The sequence below is a fragment of the Bos mutus genome, chromosome 22 (assembly GCF_027580195.1).
Source record: "Bos mutus isolate GX-2022 chromosome 22, NWIPB_WYAK_1.1, whole genome shotgun sequence".
NCBI lineage: Eukaryota > Metazoa > Chordata > Mammalia > Artiodactyla > Bovidae > Bos > Bos mutus.
In genome coordinates this window covers 17,230,225-17,249,663 of record NC_091638.1, presented here as the reverse complement: position 1 = coordinate 17,249,663, position 19,439 = coordinate 17,230,225, and the positions used below count along the sequence as shown (strand labels likewise).

The 19,439-nt window shown below is 44.0% G+C and overlaps 1 protein-coding gene and 1 non-coding gene across 7 annotated transcripts in view; one reads left to right on the top strand and one right to left on the bottom strand.

Moving 5' to 3' along the window:
• Nucleotides 1-211: 211 nt before the first annotated feature.
• Nucleotides 212-318, bottom strand: LOC138984815 (U6 spliceosomal RNA). The gene has a single exon (XR_011462099.1). It is a non-coding gene; the product is annotated as a U6 spliceosomal RNA (small nuclear RNA).
• A 6,035-nt stretch (nucleotides 319-6,353) lies between these two features.
• MTMR14 (myotubularin related protein 14) overlaps nucleotides 6,354-19,439 on the top strand; it is a 44,581-nt gene continuing 31,495 nt past the window's right edge. For all 6 annotated transcript variants that reach the window (XM_070360219.1, XM_070360216.1, XM_070360217.1 and 3 more), the window contains exons 1-3: nucleotides 6,354-6,651; nucleotides 8,310-8,458; nucleotides 14,493-14,601. In XM_070360219.1, the coding sequence (XP_070216320.1) occupies nucleotides 6,496-6,651; nucleotides 8,310-8,458; nucleotides 14,493-14,601 (414 nt within the window). In that variant the 5' untranslated portion in view covers nucleotides 6,354-6,495. The remainder of the gene's footprint in view (nucleotides 6,652-8,309; nucleotides 8,459-14,492; nucleotides 14,602-19,439) is intronic.

Genomic DNA, 19,439 nt, shown 5'->3' with positions numbered 1-19,439 from the left:
AAGAACTCTAAAATTATATGTAATGCCAAAAAATAAACACTTTCGATATGTTGAGGTTTTCAAGATTATTAGCAGGTTTATTTTTTCTCAAAAGCCTAGTCATATTTTTTTTAATAAATCTTTTTTTTTTCAGGCTGCTTGCCACTCTATTTTTTAATTGAAGGACAATTGCTTTACAGAATTTTGTTGTTTTCTGTCAAACATCAACAAGAAAAGTATGGAATGCTTCACGAATTTGCATATCATCCTTGCACAGGGGCCATGCTAATCTTCTCTGTATCGTTCTAATTTTAGTATATGTGCTGCTAAGGCGCGCACAAAAGCCTAGTCATATTTTTTAAGACAGTTAATCTGCAAATAAAAAACCCTGAATCTTAAAAGACTAAGGATTTAGGGTTTTTACAACTCTGTAACTTTCTGTGCTTGCCTTCAAAGTCTTTACATGTTACTTTGGTTAAATAAATATTTTCAACAAACTTACCCAAAATCAAATTCTAAATTAATTTTTTTTTTTTACCTGGAACCAACTCTAGGATTTTCCAAAGGACCCCTAGAATATTTATTCTCTGTCCGTGTAAAAAGAAAAATGTTAAGCTAATTAGACTTATTTGATATTTTAAATTACAAAGGAAACACTGCCAAGTGATATTTAGCTTATCTTTGTAGGAGTACATTATTAGCCTAAGTGTTCCAGGAATTATAAACTTTCTATAAATCTGATATGCCTTCTATAAAGTTATCAGCCATAATTCTAGTTATTATCTTAAAAATATTGGGTGTCACAGAAATAATCAAATTTCTTTGTTGATTCCACTGTAATGAACTCTCATCAGATCTTCAGTTGTGGGCATTTTACAGTCCTTTGTCATTTACTTTTTTACTTTGTTGCTTTTGCAAAGATGAGATTCCTGGAAAGGACCTTATGGAGTGTTCTGGACCTCTATCATCACTGTCGAATTACAGGGTGTCACAACTTGGATACACAGTATTTCACAACTGAAGAAGGCCCCACCTAACACCTGGCCCTGTGTAAATGTGGAGACCTCAAATTCCAATTGACTACGGAGAGAAGTAGGCAACATTGAGGTAGACTGCTTTCTTCCAAGAAGTCAGATTAAGAACATTTCTTCCCATTTCTCCTTTCTTGCCTTACCATTCTTTTTCGAATTCTTACATGATTCTTCTCTCCACCTTTTGCCTTGCTCTAGCCTGGAACGATAATTCTTCACACATCTCAGGTCATTACAAAGAAGGGTAAACTGACTCTTGGACTGGCTTTGATGCTGGTGAGCTTGTCCTTTCTGGCTGTCATAAACTTCTCCCTGATTTCTAACGCCTCTGTTTCTCTGGAACAAGCTCACTGATTAAACATTTCTGGGGAAGGGGGACGTAGTTACACAAAATATATAAACAAGTCAATGGGTTTAAAGACGCCCCCAGTTTTCTAGCTGGATTGGATCATGGGGACCCTGGCTCAGGAGTACTCTCCAAACCATGACTATTGTTTTGTTTCTAGTAATTATTATTGCCTCCCTAATAATCTGGGGTCTCCCAAAGTTTTAAATGCATGTAGGGAGCCGCTGATCAGCCAACAGATGGTTTCTCTCTGACTGAAAGGACGAAGAGAGAACAGAGGAATGGAATCAGCTCCAAGACATCACCTGACATCATCTCTTGTGACTACTACACTGAGAACAGAAGAGGCAATGGCGACTGAGGGCCATGTTGGTACTGGTGCTTTTTAAACATTTTTATTTATTTAATTTTTGGCTGCCCTGGATCTTCACTGCTACACGTGGCCTTTCTCTAGTTGTAGTGAACCAGGGCTGCACTCGAGCTGTGATGCATGGGCTTCTGATTGCAGTGGCTTCTCTTGTTGCAAAGCACGAGCTCTAGGGCATGTGGGCTCAGTAGTTGTGGCCCATGGGCTTAGCTGCCCTGCCGCACATGAGATCTTCTTGGACCAGGGATCAAACCCACATCTCCCACACTGGCAGGCAGACTCTTAACCACTGAACCAGCAGGGAAGTCCAGTACTTATATTTTTGACCAAACCTTGTGAATGATCAAGACCAAGATCAAACCGCGTGAATGATCAAGAGAATGTTAAAAGGGAGAATGACTTCCCTGGCGGCTCAGATGATGAAGAATCTGCCTGTGGTGCAGGAAACCTGAGATGCATCCCTAGATCAGGAAGATCTCCTGGAGAAGGGAATGGCAACCCACTCCAGTATTCTTGCCTGAAGAATCCCATGGACAGAAGAGTCTGGTGGGCTACAGTCCATGGGGTCACAAAGAGTTGGACACGACTGAGCAACTAACACTGACATAAATTTGTATGACAAATATTGGAACCACTCCTGCCCAGGGTGCCAGAGCAACAAACCAAAACTCAGTAACTTTGGTGTCTCTATTAGTGTTCTGCTTGACCAGAAACATAGTATATCTACTCAGCCAATCCCCAAACACTAAGCCAGCCCTGGGCTCTATACTCACTTCATGGTTTTTCATTCATTTTCTATTTTTCTCTTCCTTGTTCCTTATTGTTTAGTTCAGCCCCATTTTGCAGTTTTTTAGATCCTTGGGCACAAACACTGGTCACTTCATGAAGAATGAGAATATGTTTTAACACTTACATTTTCTTCCTTAATCTTTTTTTTTTTTTTTTTTTTTGACCTGCTGCTCAACTTGTGGGATCTCAGCTCCTAGACTAGGGATTGAACTTGGGCGATGGCAGTGAAAGCATGGAATCCTAACCACTAGGCCACCAGGGAATGCCCCTTAATCATTTGTTTTTTAACAGTACTACTGTGGGCAGGAATCCCTTAGAAGAAATGGAGTAGCCATCAGAGTCAACAAAAGAGTCTGAAATGCAGTACTTGGATGCAATCTCAAAAACAACAGAATGATCCCTGTTCATTTCTGAGGCAAACCATTCAATATCACAGTAATCCAAGCCTATGCCCCGACCAGTAATGCTGAAGAAGCTGAAGTTGAACAGTTCTGTGAAGACCTACAAGACTTTCTAGAACGAACACCCAAAAAAGATGTCCTTTTTCATTATAGGGGATTGGAATGCAAAAGAAGGAGTTAAGAAATACCTGGAGTAACAAGCAAATTTGGCCTTGGAGTACAGAATGAAGCAAGGCAAAGGCTAACAGAGTTTTGCCAAGAGAATGCACTGGTCATAGCAAACACCCTCTTCCACCCACACAAGAAAAGACTCTATACATGGACATAACCAGATGGTCAATACCAAAATCAGATTGATTATATTCTCTGCAGCCAAAGATGGAGAAGCTCTATACAATCAGCAAAAACAAGGATGGGAACTGACTGTGGCACAGATCATGAACTCCTTATTGCCAAATTCTGACTTAAAGAAAGTAGGGAAAACCACTAGACCATTCAGGTATGACCTAAATCAAATCCCTTATGATTATACAGTGGAAGTGACAAATAGATTCCAGGAATTAGATCTGATAGACAGAGTGCCCAAAAAACTATGGATGGAGGTTTGTGACATTGTACAGGAGGCAGGGATAAGACCATCCCCAAGGAAAAGAAATGCAAAAAGGCAAAATGGTTGTCTGAAGAGGCCTTACAAAAGGCTGTGAATAGAAGAGAAGTGAAAGGCAAAGGGGAAAACGAAAGATATACCCATTTGAATGCAGAGTTCCAAAGAATAGCAAGGAGAGATAAGAAAGCCTTCCTCAGTCATCAGTGCAAAGAAATAGAGGAAAACAATAGAATGTGAAAGTCTAGAGATATCTTTAAGAAAACTAGAGATACCAAGGGAACATTTCATGCAAAGAGTGGCACAATAAAGGACAGAAATGGTATGGACCTAACAAAAGCAGAAGATATTAAGAAGAGGTGGCAAGAATACACAGAAGAACTATACAAAAGATCTTCACGACCCAGATAATCATTATGGTGTGATCACCCACCTAGAGCCAGACATCCTGGAATGTGAAGTCAAGTGGGCCTTAGGAAGCATCACTATGAACAAAGCTAGTGGAGGTGATGGAATTCCAGTTGAGCTATTTCAAATCCTAAAAGATGATGCTGTGAAAGTGCTGCACTCAATATACCGGCAAATTTGGAAAACTCAACAGTGGTCACAGGACTGGAAAAGGTCAGTTTTCATTCTGATACCAAAGAAAGGCAATGCCAAAGAGTGCTCAAACCACTGCACAATTGCACTTATTTCACATGCTAGTAAAGTAATGCTCAAAATTCTCCAAGCCAGGCTTCAACAGTATGTGAACTGTGAACTTCCAGATGTTCAAGCTGGTTTTAGAAAAAGCAAAGGAACCAGAGATCAAATTGCCAACATCCATTGGATCATTGAAAAAGCAAGTGAGTTCCAGAAAAACATCTATTTCTGCTTTATTGACTATGCCAAAGCCTTTGACTGTGTGGACCACAACAAACTGTGGAAAAATTCTTAAAGAGATGGGAATACCAGACCAGGGAATACCTGATCTGCCTCTTGAGAAATTTGTATGCAGGTCAGGAAGCAACAGTTAGAACTGGTCATGGAACAATAGACTGGTTCCAAATAGGGAAAGCAATATGTCAAGGCTGTATATAGTCATCCTGCTTATTTAACATGTATGCAGAGTACATCATGAGAAACGCTGGACTGGATGAAGAACAATCTGGAATCAAGATTACCAGGAGAAATATCAATAACCTCAGATATGCAGATGACACCACCCTTATGGCAGAAAGTGAAGAAGAACTAACGAGCCTCTTGATGAAAGAGAGTGAAAAAGCTGGCTTAAAACTCAACATTCAGAAAACTAAGATCATGGTCCCATCGCTTCATGGCAAATAAATGGGGAAACAGTGGCAGACTTTATTTTTCTGGGCTCCAAAATCACTGCACATGGTGACTGCAGCCATGAAATTAAAAAGATTCTTGCTCCTTGGAAGAAAAGCTATGGCCAACCTAGATAGCATATTAAAAAGCAGACATTACTTTGCCAACAAAGGTCCGTCTAGTCAAGACTATGGTTTTTCCAGTAGTCATGTATGGATGTGACAGTTGGACTATAAAGAAAGCTGAGTGTGGAAGAATTGATGTTTTTGAACTGTGGTGTTGGAGAAGACTCTTGAGAGTCCCTTGGACTGCAAGGAGATCCAACCAGTCCATCCTAAAGAAAATCAGTCTAAAATATTCATTGGAAAGACTGATGTTGAAGCTGAAACTCCAATACTTTGGCCCCCTGATGTGAAGCGCTGACTCATTTGAAAAGACCCTGATGCTGGGAAACATTGAAGGCGGGAGGAGAAGGGGACGACAGAGGATGAGATGGTCGGATGGCATCACCAACTCAATGGACATGAATTTGAGTGAACTCCAGGAGTTGGTGATGGACACAGAGGCCTGTCGTGCTGCAGTCCCTGGGGTCTCAAAGAGTCGGACACACAAAGAGTCGGACACGACTGAGCGAACTGAACAGTACTAATCTGTTATAAATACTGAAGTAGTCACAGATTAAATAATGAGATGTGTTTTAAAACAATCCTATTGGATGGGGAAAGATTGACTAAACAGGATAGATAGATAGTATTTGGATTATTGTTGACACAAGCTAATGTATTGGAGAAGGCAATGGCACCCCACTCCAGTGCTCTTGCCTGGAAAATCCCATGGACGGAGGAGCCTGGTAGGCTGCAGTCCATGGGGTCGCGAAGAGTCAGACATGACTGAGCGACTTCACTTTCACTTTTCACTTTCATGCATTGGAGAAGGAAATGGCAACCCACTCCAGTGTTCTTGCCTGGAGAATCCCAGGGACGGGGGAGCCTGGTGGGCTATGGTCTATGGGGTCGCACAGAGTCGGACACGACTGAAGCGACTTAGCAGCAGCAACAGCAGCTAATGTATATGAGGGTTCATTATACTATTCTCTCCATTTCTGTGAATGTTTGAAATGGTCTGTTAAAAAAAGAAAAATAATATGGGGCTTCTTAACAGAATTTCAAGCCAGTCATGATCCGTCCCTCCCCTCCCTTTTCCCTCAGTAAATTGGGTTGACTATTGCAGCATCCTCCTCTCTCGGTAATGGTTCGTTCCACTCTTCCGCGGTCTTTCCGTGGTTCTTTCCTCCTAGTTCCCGCGCTGTCCACCTCCCCCCACGCAGTCCCAATGGTTTAGCCTGGCTTTCCGGAGGAAACCCCGTGGGGCGGAGCAGGAGGTTTCTGCGAGTGGCCGCAGTCCCCTCCCCGGAGACCACTTGGACCGCTCCGCGTCGGGGGGTGGGCGGGTAATCTTGGGGCAGGACGCGAGTCTTGGGCTCCGATTGGTCACTGCCGGAGTAAACATCCGTCTGGGTGGGGCGGGACCGGAAGTGGAAGGCGAAGGCGGCGGCTGAGGCGGCTGTGGAGATTCTGGACTTGTACTTGGTACCTGCAAGTGCCATGTGCCGGGCTGAGCCGCGCTGAGGGGGCCGCGGGGCGCTGAAGGGGACGGGAGGCTGGGCCATGGCTGGCGCTCGGGCCGCCGCTGCTGCCTCGGCGGGGTCCTCGGCTTCTTCGGGCAGCCCACAGCCACAGGAGCCAGGACTCGGGGAGCTGCTGGAGGAGTTCTCCCGGACTCAGTACCGGGCCAAAGACTGCAGTGGGACGGGCGGCTCTAAGGTGAGTACGGAGCAGCAGTGAGCAGAAAGAGAAGGTCCCTGCCTTGGGAAGTAACTGAGGAAAGGCTGAGGTCAGGGGTGAGAGGACGGAAAGAGAGGGAAGTTCCCAGAGTCTGGACTTGGAGAGTAAGGGTCCGGGTTTAAATACCGAAAAGAGGAACTGGGGTCAGAGTGAACCAAGGAAGGACGACATTTTGGTTTGAGACAGAAAGGTTGGAGGTCAGGGATCAGCCCTGAGAGACCAAGTTCAGAGATTAGAGAGGGGGAGCCGAAGGGAGGGGATAATTCTCTTGCATCAGGTATGGGGACAAAAGCCCTCAAGTCTACTTTTTAAAGGCTAGAGGATTTCTGCAAGTCAGATAGAGATTAGAGTGAAGGTGCTGGAGGGCTGGTGCAGAATTGAGCAAAGAGGTAAACCGAGTTGTGTTGCCTCCTTAAACAGTCTCAGCATGACTTAGAATTAAATCCATCCCTTTATTTCCTTCTCCCATAGAGTAGGAAGACAAACCACACTCTATTCCTTTATCAAAAGCAAGTCTTAGTTTCTCTGTTTTTCTACCCTTGGGATTCCCTTCAGTCTCCTTATTGCTAGACCTGGAAAGCTTCCAGTGTGGTCACGCCATTTCCATCTTAGGCACTGCCTGGCAGTCTGATGGGAATCTTACTGACCCTACCATCTTTGATTCCTCACGTTCTTTCGGCAGGTTTAGCATCAGGTTTTCCAGTGAAATTCTCTTCCATGCAGGGCCATGAAACTCTGGTTTGGCTCCAGACCATCAGCATCACCTGGGGTGTTTATTAAAAATAAAGGTTACTTGGTCCCACCCAGTCCTACTGAGTTAGTATTTCTGAGGTTGGGAACCTGGAATTTGTAATTTTTAATAGGCTTCTTAATGATGTTCATGTCCCTTCAAATTTGAGGATTCCTCATTCCTGTGAGTTTTTCCCACCCCATTGATCTTTTGGGTGGTTACAGGGTCAGTGGTTTTCCTGGGCCTCTTTTCATTTTACACACGCATGAAAATCAGTGTTGTAAAAAGTTATGTGTGACTTTCACTCCAGCTGGCGCTAAAGTTTCTGATCTTTTGCAGGCTTGTTGAGATGTTGCGGGTTTTATGTCCTTCTTCTATGGGGCCTTTCCCGAAATTAGCAAAATAAGAGCAGTTTTAAGGGAGCTGTTCCTTCTATTTCATAAGCAAATTGTAAGGAGACACCTTTGTCTGCAGCTTCTACTCATTACACTAATTAGAGCTTCTGGGTACTGTTTTATGACTGGAGAATTGAGAAGCATCTGGAGCCAAAGGAAGATAATGTATTGATGCTGGTTAAAATAACCTAGAGCAAAGGTTCTTAATACTTAGGGCCTGTGGACCCCTTTGAGAATCTCGTGAAAGGTGTAATCCTCTCTTTGGATGCCTAAGAAACACAGTTTCACCACAACATTGAGGGCTTCAGAGTCCCTCCCTGCCCCCACCAAAGTTTATTACATGGGTTCATGAACTGCACGTTGAGGGCCTATGACCTAGCAACAGGTCTCTTCCTTGTATTGCATTATAATTATAGAGGGAAAGGTTATTCCCAGAGATTTCTCCAGGGTGGGACCCGCCTAATTCTGAATCCCAGAATCTTCTTTATGTTCATATCTCCTCCTCTGTGCAGGTTGAACGCATTGAGAAGAGGTGTCTGGAGCTGTTTGGCCGAGACTACTGTTATAGTGTGATCCAGAATGTGAATGGGGATATCTGTGGCCACTACCCACAGCACATTGTGTTCCTGGAGTATGAGAGTTCGGAGAAGGAGAAAGACACGTGAGCATCATGTCACCAAGGCATCCCCTTCTGGGAAGGCCTTGACATCTCATCCCCAGGGTCAGGAAAGTCTGTCATTGGACAAGGCAGACTCGCTTTTCCCAGATGTTAAGCCTTGTTGGCATCCTGATAGCACAGCATAGAAGAAGAAGCTGAAAGTCACAGTCCTGGTCTCCTATTTTACTCCCACCCTATCAGTCATTGTCCTAAGACAGCTGACTCCATGCCCCACCTCCCTAAACCTCAGCGTTTCCTTTTTTTAAGAGTGAGTGGGAGGTATGCTTTGCGGACATGCTTAAGGGTACGTACATGTATAGAGCTTAAAGGTCAAAAGCTTAAAGCTTGAGGTCAGTGTACTTGCTGACTGCATCACTAACTTGGGCAAGTTGTTGAACTGCTTTGGCTCTTAGTTTCCTCATCAGTCTCTATCTCTATTTACAAAAGTGACTAGTGCAATCCCTGCTGATAAATGGGACTATTCCAAGCTTAATGTGTGTGCTCTAAGAGTTAGAAATAAGTGCTGCTGTATATTGAGGACCTACCAAAGCCCGGGTGCTTTTCTGTGAGGTAACAGTTCACCAGGTACTAGTGACACAGAGCACCCAGCACAGGATGCAGCCCGTAGGCAGTAAGTAAACGGTAGCAGTTGTTGGCGGAGAAGGCAGTGGCACCCCACTCCAGTACCTCTTGCTTGGAAAATCCCATGGACGAAGGAGCCTATTAGGCCGCAATCCATGGGGTCGCTAAGAGTCGGACACGAATGAGTGACTTCACTTTCACTTTTCACTTTCATGCATTGGAGAAGGAAATGGCAGCCCACTCCAGTGTTCCTGCCTGGAGAATCCCAGGGACGGGGGAGCCTGGTGGGCTGCCGTCTATGGGGTCGCACAGAATCGGAAACGACTGAAGTGACTTAGCATAGCAGTTGTTGGACACTAATAAGTGATCAGGCTTATTACTTATAAGGCTTATAAGTAATAATAAGTACTTACAAGAGGCTTATAAGGCTCTAGGAAGTGCTTTATGTTGATCTCAAAGTTTGTTCTGCTAGACTTCCTGCTTGCTGTTGATTTTAAGGGAATTCCAGGAGGTGTTGCCAACAATATCTGAAACTCTGGCCCCAGGGAAGCACTGTTATGAGAAAGGCTACAGTAGAGTCATTCTATGGGGTGCAGCAGGCCATCATTGCTCACAGCACTGCTCAGAGCTCACTGGCTAGAGATTCTCAGTCCTAGGTTCCAGAGCCACTGAATCAAAATCATGGCATAACAAGATGGCCCATACATACATAGAGGCTGGAGAAGTGCTGCTGTAGACAAGTTGGGGAGAAGGGTAGATCCTGCCTCGTGTGTGTGTTTGGGGAGACCCTGTGGTGGAGATGCCTTTCAGCTGGAATTGCACAGACAAGTAGAAATGTCCCTTAAATGTCCCTAGTTAGGGACTAGCTTGTATAGGGTCTTGATCATTGGTCCAAGGAATGCAGACTTGCGGGTGTTAGTGGTTCTTGGGCTAGTACCCTCTGAGCACTCATTGAAATCACAGATTCCAGGGGCCCTAAATCAGAATTTCTACATCACAGAGAGCTTCCTAGATGACTCCTTTGCTATAACCTGGAACCACAGGGAGCCAGAGAGGGCTTTCACATAGACAGATTTGCTCATGTGTAAGATGGGAGACATGTAAGTGTGCCTTCTAACCAGGTCGAGGTGGCGTTCCCTGAGAAAAAGGAACTTACTGGGGGAATTAATTGTATGTAGATCATAGCACGTGTATGCCTGCCTCTTCTTTCTATCACTGCCAGGAAGCTTCCACTTTGCCTAGCAGAGTCTCTCTTTCCAGGCCAGGACCACCACAGTATATCGCTAACCCTAGAGGAGTTATAGTCTGTTTTTACTTTTCACTTCTTGCAAGGCCTCAAGGTGATACTAAGTGGGCCATGTCTGTTGAAGAGCAGGGAATATGTGCATGTGTAGGTGAGAAATAGAACTTTTTGCTTTACATGCCTGGATTTGGTGTTACTATGACACTAGTTAGACTGAGTTGCACAGGGTAGAACTGGATTCAGGAAGTGGTTTGGTTCTATTAATCCACCTCCCCAGTTTAGCCCGTCATCTGGGAAGAGAAGCCTGGATGGGGCTGTCTGAATGGCCAAGATGTGTGTTTATCAGCAAGACAAACTGCTGCCATGGGCCACATCTCAGGGATCTAGTTGGAGACCCTGCCAGAGATATGAAATCCTTACCTTTAGGTCTGGTCGGTAACACAGACCAATAAATGAGCAATGATTGTAACAAAGGCCAGAATTAGGGCAGGTATAGGTGAGGCATTGGGAGACAAAGTTAAAATCCTGCACTTGATAATTCCCACTGGTATGTGAGCATAGGGTAGGGGGGTTCCCTCATACCACTGATGTTCAAACATCAGCTGTGTGTTCTACAATTCAACTCAACTCTGACACCATCTACCCAGAGATAGCTTCAGATCTTACAGGTTAAGGGCTCAGTCCCACAAGACAAACATAAATACATAGCCCAGTTTCATTCCTTCGAATAAAAGTATCATGTGTCAGACACAGCCCAGTGCTTAGCATGTTAAGAGAAAGATTCTAAGGCCAAGAAATAATAAAAATAAAAACAGGAACCACTGAGAACAGAAACTGCATTGGTTCTTTGAGTAGGGGACCCAGGACAATAAAGCACCAGCTAGCCTAATGAAAAAAGTGTGCCTTCCTCCACATAAGACTGCCCAGAACCCTGAGGCTGAAAATGCTGGCATGTTCTCTCCTTCGTTTTTGTGGAGCGTTTGTTGAATGGAAGTATTTAGCCTGGGAGACTCAAATGCGGTTTCAAGGCATTTAGAGCTGCTGGTGTGAGCTCAGAGTCAGTTAAAGCAGTGCTGGGACTTCCGAGCTCCCAGTGCAGGGGGCCTGGGTTCAATCCCTGGTCAGGGAACTAGGTTTTGCATGCCATAACTAAAGATTCCCACATACCTCAATTAAGATCTGATGAAGTCAGATAAATAAAAATAACTTTTTTTTTTAACTCAGCAGATAGTGCTGATCTCATCTGTGCAAATGACCTGGGGCCACCAAAAGGTGGGAGGAAGACTAATGTAAGCAGTATTATGTGTATTTTGTTTTATATTCTCTTGGCATCTGAGTTTAATTAGGCAATTATTTTGAACTCAGTTGCCTTTTTATTTCACAGAATGAGGGAAAGGTGGTAGAACTTGGTTTCCAGTGAGCCATGTTTTTTCTAGGGCCTGACTGATTGGCCTGTGCCAGCTTCCCTGGTAACTCAGCTGGTAGAGTCTGCCTGCAATGCAGGAGACCCCAGTTCGATTCCTAGGTTGGAAAGATCCCCTGGAAAAGGGATAGGCTACCCACTCCAGTATTCTTGGGCTTCCCTCATGGCTTAGATGGTAAAGAATCCACCTGCAATGCGGGTGACCTGGGTTCCATCCCTGGGTTGGGAAGATCCCCTGGAGGAAGGCATAGCAGCCCACTCCAGTATTCTTGCCTGGAGACTCTCCATGGACAGGGGAGCCTGGTGGGCTACAGTACATGTGGTCGCAGAGTTGGAGATGACTGAGCAACTAAGCATAGCACTCTGTACGTACTGTGAAGAGGCACTCCAGCCTTCTTCCTTCCTTCAGAAAAGAAAAAAATCTTGGTCGTAAAAATAACATGGGGACTTCCCTTGTGGTCCAGTGGTTAAAACTCTGAGCTTCCACTGCAGGGACCACTCACTCCCTAGTCAGGGAGCTAAGATCCTGCATGCTGCACAGTGCAACCAAAAAAACAGAAAGAAAAAGAGTCTTATGTAGTCACTTATCTATTTGAATTATGGTAAAGATGTAATAAATTTGTGATTTAAAACAAAATGCTTAATAAAAATGGGGAAAAAGTCTTAAATCATACCTTACAGAAACATACACCATGGAAAGTTTAAGTCCTCTTCCTTTATCCTCTTGTTTTCTTTCTACAATCACCAAACTTGGTCCAAGTTATTTTTTTATTATTATTATTTTTTATGCTTCCTGTGCCTCTAACCTGTATCCCTAAATAAGAGGATTTTTCACTGATTATTTCTTCAAATAATTTTTCTCTCCCTCTCTCTCTTCTCTTTCTGAGACTCATATAATGCAAATGTTAGTACATTTGATGTTGTCTTAGGGGTCTCTTAAGCTCCTCTCATTAAACTTTTCTTGCTGTTCTCATTGGGTGATTTTTATTTTACTGTCTTTCAGATTGCTCATCTGTTCTTCTGTATCATCTGATTTGGTATTGATTCCCTCTACTGTATTTTTTCATTTCAGTTATTCTATTATTCGAATCTAATTGATTCTTATTTTTCTTTTTTTTGTTTTTTTTTTTTCCTTCGATTTTTTGGATTGGAGAATAATTACTTTACAGTGTTCTGGTGGTCTTTGCTTTACATCAGTGCAAATCAGTCATAATTATATATGGTGGCGTTAGTGGTAAAAAGCCTGCCTGCCAATGTAGGAGACATAAGAGATGCTGATTTAGTCCTTGGGTGGGAAAGATGCCCTAGAGGAGGAAATGGCAATCTGCTCCAGTATTCTTGCCTAGAGAATCCCATTGACAGGAGCCTGGTGGGCTACAGTCCATGGGGTCACAAAGAGTCAGGCATGACTGCAGTAACTTCGCGCACGTGCATGCACAAACATATGTATATATATCTCCTCTCTCTTGAGCCTATCTTCACCTCTACATTCCACCCTTCTCGGTCGTCACTGAGTCCCAGGCTGGGCTCTCTGTGTTATACAGCAGCTTCCCGCTTGTTATCCATTTTACATGTGATAGTATATATATGTCAGTGCTGCTTTCTCAGTTTGTCCTACACTCTCCTTCCTGCTGTTTCCACCAGATCATTCTCTATGTCTGTGTCTCCATGTCTTCTCTTAAATAGGTTCATCAGAACTGTTTTTCTACACTCCATATATCAGGTTTTTATTTGAAGACCTTGTTGTAACTTCAGTTTCAAATGCTCACTTGATAGTAGTTATTTTATTAGCAACTAGCTTGAGAATATATCTATGAAGGCTACTAAGAAATCAGCAGTGTTTTCAGAAGACTATATTTTTATTAATGCCAACAGAATTTAGATATGCTTAAAAAGGTACCAGTGGTGTTTAGGAGTCACTGAACTTACTCATTCTGAAACAGGTATTTGTGTGCACATGTCATGCAATGACACTAGCAGGACTGGGATGTAGGAGGGATGATGCCCTTGGACTCAGCCTGGAGACTCAACCCTTGTAAGGAAGGAGCTTGACTATCTTCCTTTTCCTCCATTACTCTGCATAGTCGGGAGAGCTTCCCACTGTTGAACTTCCTGCCTCCTGTTTCTCTTGGAACCAGAAGTTCTTACTGGCTGATGTGGAGCCTTTTGTTAAGACTCAGTGGGTGAATCTGTGACAGTAGACCCTTATTTTAAGGGTGTGCTATAGGTGTGACTTGCTTAAACTCATTTCTAAATGTGTTTTTTTGGTGTGTGTTCTAGAAGCTATTTGTGGCCTTGAGAAGCTGGGTGTGTTAACTTCCATGCTTCTCAAGGCCACAAATAGCTTCTTTTTCACCACCTTTGCTCCAGCATTCCCTGCCCTGTTGACATTTTAGACTGTTAGTGTTGGTTGAAATGTTGATAATGTATCAGAGGCTTATAACCATGTGGAATGTGAACTTCATCATATCCTGCCCTCTGAAAGATCACAAAGATGGCCCCGTTATTGCCAGAGGGTCCTCAACATATTTGTCCTACTTTTGGAGTGAAAAACTGAGCACCTTTTGATCTTAAAGGTTTTGAAATCAGGATGATTTCAGTTTTAGTACCTATAATCTAGCTTTTTTTTTTTTCTTTTCTTGAAAAGCTTAAAATGTCTGTGATCTAGAATTTAGGAATCTGAGCGTTTATTCGATTTGAAATGAATATTTACACACACACACCCCTAGCATGGCTTACACAGTACTCATGCACAAGCAGCCTGACCTACCTCTCTTGCCTTGTGTTAGGTTTCAGAGCACTGTGCAGGTGAGCAAATTGCAGGACCTCGTCAATCGCAGCAAGACAGCCAGGTGCAGAGGACGGTTTGTCTGCCCAGTGATCCTGTTCAAGGGCAAGGTAAGACCTCCCCATAGCCTCGCTCTCCCTCCCTTGGAGGTACCTGGCTTAATGCAGAGTGTACAGTTGTCTCAGCAGTGGCCACAGGACTGGAAAAGATCAGTTTTCATTCCAGTCTCAAAGAAAGGCAATGCCAAAGAATGCTCAAACTACCGAACAATTGCACTCATCTCACACGCTAGTAAAGTAATGCTCAAAATTCTCCAAGCCAGGCTTCAACAGTACTTGAACCATGAACTTCCAGATGTTAGAAAAGGCAGAGGAACCAGAGATCAAATTGTCAGCATCCATTGGATCATCAAAAAAGCAAGCGAGTTCCAGAAAAACATCTATTTCTGCTTTATTGACTATGCCAAAGCCTTTGACTGTGTGGACCACAACAAACTGTGGAAAAATTCTTAAAGAGATGGGAATACCAGACCACCTGACCTGCCTCTTGAGAAACCTGTATGCAGGTCAGGAAGCAACAGTTAGAACTGGACATGGAACAACAGACTGGTTCCAAATAGGAAAAGCAGTGCATCAAGGCTGTATATTGTCACCCTGCTTATTTAACTTATATGCAGAGTACATCATGAGAAACACTGGACTGGAAGAAACACAAGCTGGAATCAAGATTACCGGGAGAAATATCAATAACCTCAGATATGCAGATGACACCACCCTTATGGCAGAAAGTGAAGAGGACCTAAAAAACTTCTTGAGGAAAGTGAAAGAGGAGAGTGAAAAAGTTGGCTTAAAGCTCAACATTCAGAAAACAAAGATCATGGCATCTGGTCCCATCACTTCATGGCAAATAGATGGGGAAACAGTGGAAACAGTGTCAGACTTTATTTTTCTGGGCTCCAAAATCACTGCAGATGGTGACTGCAGCCATGAAATTAAAAGACACTGACTCCTTGGAAGGAAAGTTATGACCAACCTAAATAGCATATTATAAAGTAGAGACATTACTTTGCCAACAAAGGTCTGTCTAGTCAAGGCTATGGTTTTTCCAGTGGTCATGTATGGATGTGAGAGTTGGACTATATAGAAAGCTGAGCACAAAAGAATTGATGCTTTTGAACTGTGGTGTTGGAGAAGACTCTTGAGAGTACCTTGAAAAGCAAGGTCCAACCAGTCCATCCTAAGGGAAATCAGTCCTGAATATTCATTGGAAGGACTGATATTGAAGGTGAAACTCCCAGTACTTTGGCCATCTGATGCGAAGAGCTGACTCATTTGAAAAGACCCTGATGCTGGGAGAGATTGAAGGCGGGAGGAGAAGGGGACGACAGAGAATGAGATGATTGGATGGCATCCGACTCAATGGACATGAGTTTGACTAAACTCTGAAAGTTGGTGATGGACACGGAGGCCTGGCATGCTGCAGTCCATGGGGTTGCAAAGAGTCGGACACAACTGAGTGACTGAACTGAACTAAACTGACAGTTGTCTTGTTGCCAGACAAGTTAGGGTGGTTACGGGGTGCCTGGTGTGGTGGGAAGCAGGCCAGAGAATCAGACCAGTTCCAAAACCACTTTTTTCAAGGGTGATTCTAGGTAGGCAAGGGATGGTCATAGCAGAGGACTCCACCCTGTGTCCTGGAGCCCTGCTGCCTAGGTTCTGATCCTGGCTCTGCTGCCTCCTGCCTGTGCAAGACCTCCATTTCCTCCTCTGTCAAATGGGAAAAATAATCGCCTACATCACGAGTTTGTGAATAGATTAGATCAGATAAGTTGTTTGTCCATCCTTTCAGTAGTGTAATTTACCAAGTATTTATTGAATATGTATCATATTCAGGCCTTAAGGTACCTCAGCATATATGATAAACAAAAATTTGCACCTTTATCAAGCTTATATTCCATTGAGTGTTGTTAATTTGGTACCTAAATAGGGTCTCATTTCACCTATTTTTAATAATCCTTTGATGTATTAGATATTCCCATTTTGCAGATGAAATGAAGGCTCAAAGTGGTTAAATAACTTCCCCAAGTTTACTTTACACAACTTGAGAGCTGAGATTTAAACTTACTGCAAAACGCCCTCAAGTTACTACACTGTAGCTTGGTGCCACATAGTGTGGTATCAGAGGAACCCACTAAAGACGGGCAGTGGTGTGGACTGACAGGCATGGCCTCATTAAGTGAGCGGGACTAGGCTACGAGCTTTGGCAGAAGAGTGGGAGGGTATCCCAGGCAGGTAGCTGCCTGGGGCGTACAGTGAGGCAGGCATGAGAAAGGCTGGGAGACGACCTGATGGGAGTGAGGTAGGTGGCGGAGCTGAGGATGGAAGGGGCTGAATGCAGGAGGCTGGATGCTGGCTGAGGTGTTTGCATTTGCCAGACAAGCCTCTGTGACTTCCGGACAGGGAAATACAGAATACAAATATCATTTTGAGAAAGATTAATCTAGAAGAAGCAGACCAATAGCTTGGAGGAGGGGAGGAGAGCAGAAATGTCTGCCCTCTCTTCTGTTCATCTGGTAGGTGCCTGTGTGTGCTGTGGTCCTGGCGCCTCTGGGACTTTAGTCCATTCTCCTAGCATGCAGGCAAGGGCTGGGGCACAGCACTGGGAGAGAGAAATGCTAGCCTGATTCCTCTCCTTTTGTGCCTTCATGTGACAGGAGGAGATAGGAAAGGAGAAGCAGCCACAGACTTTCATAGGGTAGGTCTGTTTCCTCTCCTGTGCCAATCTTTCGTAAATGGAGGAAGGGCAAATGTGACAGGTGAGTCAGGAAGCCACAGACTTCATAGGGTTGGTCTGTTCTAGGGGAAAGTATGTCTGCAAGTAAAGTTCCAGAAATTGATCTTCTTAAAGCTTACTTATTCCCACTAGAAATTATGTAGGAAACACTCAAACCAGTACTTCCCACAGTGTGTTCTATAGAACAGTAGTTTAAGGATATGCTTGTACAAAGCATTCCCTCTCAAATAAGATTGAGAGACATCATACCCTAGATTCACCCTGACCCCCAAGCTCCAGATTCAGGAGGTTCATTGGCAAGTGTACGTCAGTGTAGGAAAGGCTCTAAGAAGTCCTGAAGCAGAGGAATCTGTGTGGTGTTGTCCTTTCTCACTCTGCAGACCTTGAGAAGGGAGTTTCCAGAATGCACTTGGGAAATTGCGGTGAGACTGAGAGAAAGAGCCGCGAGGCAACACATTTCAGAGGAGGGTGAAGAGTTGGAGGTTTTTTTTTTTTTTTTGTCATACCCCAAGGCTTGTGGGACCTTACTTAGTTCCCTAACCAAGGATCAAACCCAGGCCTTGATCGACAGTGAAGGCGTGAGAGCCCTAACTGCTGGACTGCCAGCAAATTCCGTTTGGGGGCAGGGGTGGTATTACTTTGAGGAGGCTTTGATGTTAAGGGCTTTACCATTCATCCTGCTTTCTTCTCCCTTTGCACCTTTTTGTCTGTTGATGTGATCCCATTGTGTTCCCTGTAGCTTCCCCTGACTCAGTCGTGTTCACTGGCTTAATACCTTCTTATGTACATTTTATTCCTATTGTGTTTGATAGGAATAAGTCTGCTATCTCCTCTCTTCTGTAATCCCTGTGAGGACAGAAGCCGTGTCTTATTACTGCTATCCTCCCAGTGTCTAGCAGCTGCCTACCCAGCTGGTGTGGGCAGGCTCTCTAGGAAGACACTGCTGTTGGGTTACACAGTAGTGGGCTCTGTGCTGGGTTGTAGGGGGACAGGTGACTGAGACAGTCCTGTCACCCTGGAGCTCAGTGGGTGGGGAAGGCAGACCTATGAACTTGAGGATCAAGAGATGGGGAAGAACAGGAGAAGGTCTTCTGTTGTGAGGTGGGCATCTTGTCCTCAGGTGGGTCTCCCAGCAGGCCCTAACGAGTTTGGTGACAGCAGTGTTTGCTGCCAACATACCCAGCCAAGCTGAGCCGGGGAATGTATGCTCAGAAGTGCCGACTTCCTGCTTCCTTCCAAACTCAGTCCATTGTGGCTAGGGCAGCTTAGGAACTAAACGTCTGATTTTGTTTCATTTCAGTTAATTTCCATTTTCTGATTGAAGCAATGTACAATTTTTTTCGATTAAATACAATTTTCTTTTGAGGTAGGACTACATTACCCTTTAAACACTGAAAATAAAGCATCCTACTTGTGATGTGCTGTAATTATAAATACATATTGGATTTTGAAGACTTAATCCAAAAAATGTAAAATATTAATAATTTAAAAAGTGATTATATGTTGACATAGTAATATCTTGGGACATATAGGCTTAAATAAGATATATTATTAATTTTTTAATAAAACTCAGTTCAAGCATTTAAGAGTAAGCTGTTCTCACATGCCATTTTCTCCACCATCACTTGTATCTGGTTTTTAGAAAATTAAAATTGGAACAGGTCTTCTTTCTCTCTGTTTCCTCCCTTAATAAATGGGGAGCAGAGATCAGCTGCTTTTATTCTACGTGCCAAAGTTGGTACTAAATTTATAAATCCTACAGAGCCATCTTCCTCATGCAACATTAGAGGCCACCCCTAATTAGGTAAATGGATAGCTTTCAGAGTGTATCCTGCTTTTTCAGTCAAGAGTTAAGCTTGAAGTATGGAAATGGTGGCCTGTGCATTGGAGCCGTGAAACCCAGGAGCAAGGTCAGACATGGACCCGCCCGTGGGGTACGGCTTCCCCCAACTCCAGCACTCAGGACCTTCCTGTGGAGGTTGGTATTTCACTTGGGAAGCCAGCCAGCTTGCCCATCCTCCTCCACCTGATGAGTCCCCTGGGCTGGGTGTGGCTGCCTCTGAGACCAAAAAAACAGGGACAGATCAAGGGGATTTGGGGAAATTGGGGAGCAGAAAGAAGAATCTGAGCCTTGAAAAGAGCTCAGAGCTCAACA